The 3,384-nt window shown below is 30.7% G+C and overlaps 1 protein-coding gene across 1 annotated transcript; it reads left to right on the top strand.

Moving 5' to 3' along the window:
• Positions 1-82: 82 nt before the first annotated feature.
• LOC117112383 (solute carrier family 35 member E2A-like) lies at positions 83-3,198 on the top strand (the record flags this gene model as incomplete). The annotated part of the gene is made up of 3 exons (XM_033255455.1): positions 83-155; positions 2,434-2,564; positions 2,854-3,198. Coding segments are annotated over 3 exons (394 nt in total), but the record flags the coding sequence as incomplete, so codon positions are not given.
• Between the last annotated feature and the right edge of the window lie 186 nt (positions 3,199-3,384).

The raw sequence follows: 3,384 nt of genomic DNA, 5'->3' as shown, positions 1-3,384 counted from the left end.
TATGAAAAGCATTAAATCATTTTAGCAGCAAGTAATGAAACTATAGAGGGCAGTAGTCTAATCCAATGTTTCTTTTTTACAGTCCTCCTGAACTGCAGTTCTACACCAGTGCTGCAGCAGTTTGTCTCCTTATACCATCCTGGTATTTTTTTCTAGTAAGTTCACATTTGTGGCAAAGACAAGCCAAACCAATGACGCCCAGCAAAAAAAAAAGATTTTTTTTGTTATTAATACAGGGTTAAGCAGTAAAATGAAAATTATAAAATGGTAAAAGATTAATTTAAATCCGACATTTTGTTCTGAAGTTACAGGAGTTTGAACATACAGCTGTTTAAAATATTTGAGAAATCAGCCTTCAAAGTTTACGATTTTGGCCATTTCTCAGTCAGAGACCATCTCCAAATCATTAAAAAATGTTGTTTTAACATTGAAAATGGGGAAAATATCAACATAACATCATGTACTGTATACATATTTATTAAGTCTGGTATGATATAATGTTAAAAGTTAGGCTCTGTAAATATGATTATGGTAACTGTATGTTTACATTTGTGCCATATTCATTTTAGACAGGGACAAAGTCCAAATTAGACATTTGAAGAAAGTCAATAATTATAATATCAGGTCTAAAGGCAAGTTTTATATTTTGTCTGTATTATGTTCTTTCTTCTGTGCCTTTCTTCTTCTCTCATCTGACATAAATGTTAAATCACAGTAAACTACAATTTTCAATTTTGTTACATTTCAAAACAAGTTATTTAACATTGATACGCACTATGTCTAGACTGGTTGCAAATTGCAACTGTACATGTTTGCAACCTGTGTCTATAGGCCAACGTAAATTGTTTTTCTCAAATAATTTTGCTAAAATACTGATAATTCAAATTTAGTTTCCTATTAAGGTTTAAAGGATAACTAATATACACAGTTAATTAATTGTAAATAATGTGTTTCATATAATCTTGGGAACATTTAAATTTGTCCTAATTCTGTTCGGCATTTTGTAAATTATGTGTTTTAGCTAATGAATAATAGACTTGGTTTACTCTTGTATCTACTGTATGTCTAATTAAGGTGCATAGATATTTTAATGGTGTGCTGTCTGTCATAAGCTAAAAAAATGAAAATTTCAATTAATCTTTGGAACATATCACATCATTACATTATTTGTTAAAGGAAAATAAAAAACAAAAAATTAATTTATCCTAATGCTGTTCCTCATTTTGTTTAGTACCTACTGTATGTCTAATTAAGATGCATAGATATTTTAAAGATGTGCTGTCTGTCATAAGTTTCAATTCCATATTTGTGTTGCCTAATAAGTAAGATTAACTTAAAATTATGAATCTGAATTATGAAAATATTCTCCCATCAATTAACAGACTATTAAATAATACCTTTTTTTATATATTTTATACTAAAATATCTGTGTACTGGTGAAAAATATTTTCCGATCTGTTTCTAGTTGGTGGTTAAATAATGTATTCGATCATTTTAATTGAACAATTCAGGGTTGTGATCAATTCATCAAGGTTTTTTTTTTTTTTTTTTTTTTTTTTTTTTGTTCAGACAATACATCTTTAGTGCATAAAGCTCTGTTCAGGCTATCAAATTTTATGTGACAAATTTAATGTGATATGCCTATATACGGGCATGATGAGCCCATATATGGGCATGATTAGCCCATATATGGGCATGATTAGCCCATATATGGGCATGATGATGTCATTACAGCCAAGTACGTTCATGTCACATTTATTTGTCACATAAAATTTGATCGTGTGAACAGATTTCTGTCCTAATCAGACCTCTTTCAATTTTTACATTGGCCTGACTGAAAATCTGGCGGCACACTGCACTGTTCCAGTAACCTGATTTTCCATACATTTTTCCTATACTTGACAAATCTTTTGCCAACCAGTATAGTGCGCCCTCAGTGTTTCAGCCAGGCCAATGTAGACATTGAAATGTGTCTATAGAAACTATTGATATTTTTTCTGGGAAAATATTTAATATTACATAATTATTACGACATTAACCAAACTTTAGATACACACTTTTGTCATAGACCAGCAACATACTCTTCATTGAATACTTAATGATTATTCATTAGTCTTGATATTGATAGTGTAAATGTTGACCTCATTGATGAATACTCATTAGTCTTGATATTGATAGTGTAAAAGTTGACCTCGTTGTTGAATATTCATTGGTCCTAATATTCATAATGTAAAAATTGACCTCATTGATGAATATTCATTACTCTTAATATTGATAATGTAAAAGTTGACCTCATTGATGAATATTCATTAATCATACAAGGAGTATTAAATAGTCATCAATGTGGTGAAATGTTTTAGCCATATTATAGCAATACCTGTTATACATTCACTCCAAACGTTTATCTCACTGATAATTTATGTTTTTTCACAGGGAATCCCATTTAGGAATGGTAGACCCAATCCAACTCTAATAGTAGCATTGATAATGGATGGATTTGTATTCCATTTACAAAGTATAACGGCATATGCCCTCATGGGTAGAATATCACCGGTTACACACAGGTATGTTGAACATATTAAACCAAAACCTTATTTATAATTGACAGTGACATTGATGTTTATGATGGTGCAGAGAATGATTGCAATTATTGTGGCAGGAATGACTGATGGCTGTTACAGCAATGACAATGCTCGCAATGATCAATGGTAGATTCTATGAATAATGATAATGATGATGGTGACACTGATGATTTTGATGATAGTGATAATGGTAGTTGTAATTATGTTGTTGTAATTATTGTACTGTAATGATAATTTTTATAAAACTTCTTTTCCCCATTTCTTTACTTAGTGTTGCAAATACAGCAAAAAGGGCGCTTCTTATATGGCTGTCAGTAATAGTTTTCAACAATCCAGTCACCTTGTTAAGCGGATTGGGCACAGTAGTAGTTGTTATAGGTGTGCTGCTTTACAATAGAGCAAGAGACTATGAACAAAACCACTATACAGAGGAGACTAAGCGTCCACTAGAAGAGGTTTAACAGAATTTGCAATTTTTAAAAATACAAAAAAAAACACCAATTTTGTTCAAAACTAAGAGAAATGCAATTTATATTAATTTTATGTACTAAAATATTACCGGACATCTTGATACTGCTCTTGAACCTCATTAAATAAATATCATTTTTTTAAATTAACTTTTTTTTTTTTTTTTTTTTTTTTTTTTCATCTTTAACACAGTTTTTTATTGGTGCCCAAGAAATATATTTGATTAATTTGTCATAGGTCCTCGAGTATAAGCCTGCTGCAGTTGAAAGCAAAGTTGGATCCCCATCGTGGTGAAATGGCATAAACCCGTGGGGCAATATGGCCAACAGTTAAA

Source organism: Anneissia japonica, unplaced genomic scaffold, assembly GCF_011630105.1.
Source record: "Anneissia japonica isolate Jap-2015-1 unplaced genomic scaffold, ASM1163010v1 scaffold61743_len3372_cov105, whole genome shotgun sequence".
Classification (NCBI taxonomy): Eukaryota; Metazoa; Echinodermata; class Crinoidea; order Comatulida; family Comatulidae; genus Anneissia; species Anneissia japonica.
This window is presented reverse-complemented; position numbering and strand designations above follow the sequence as displayed.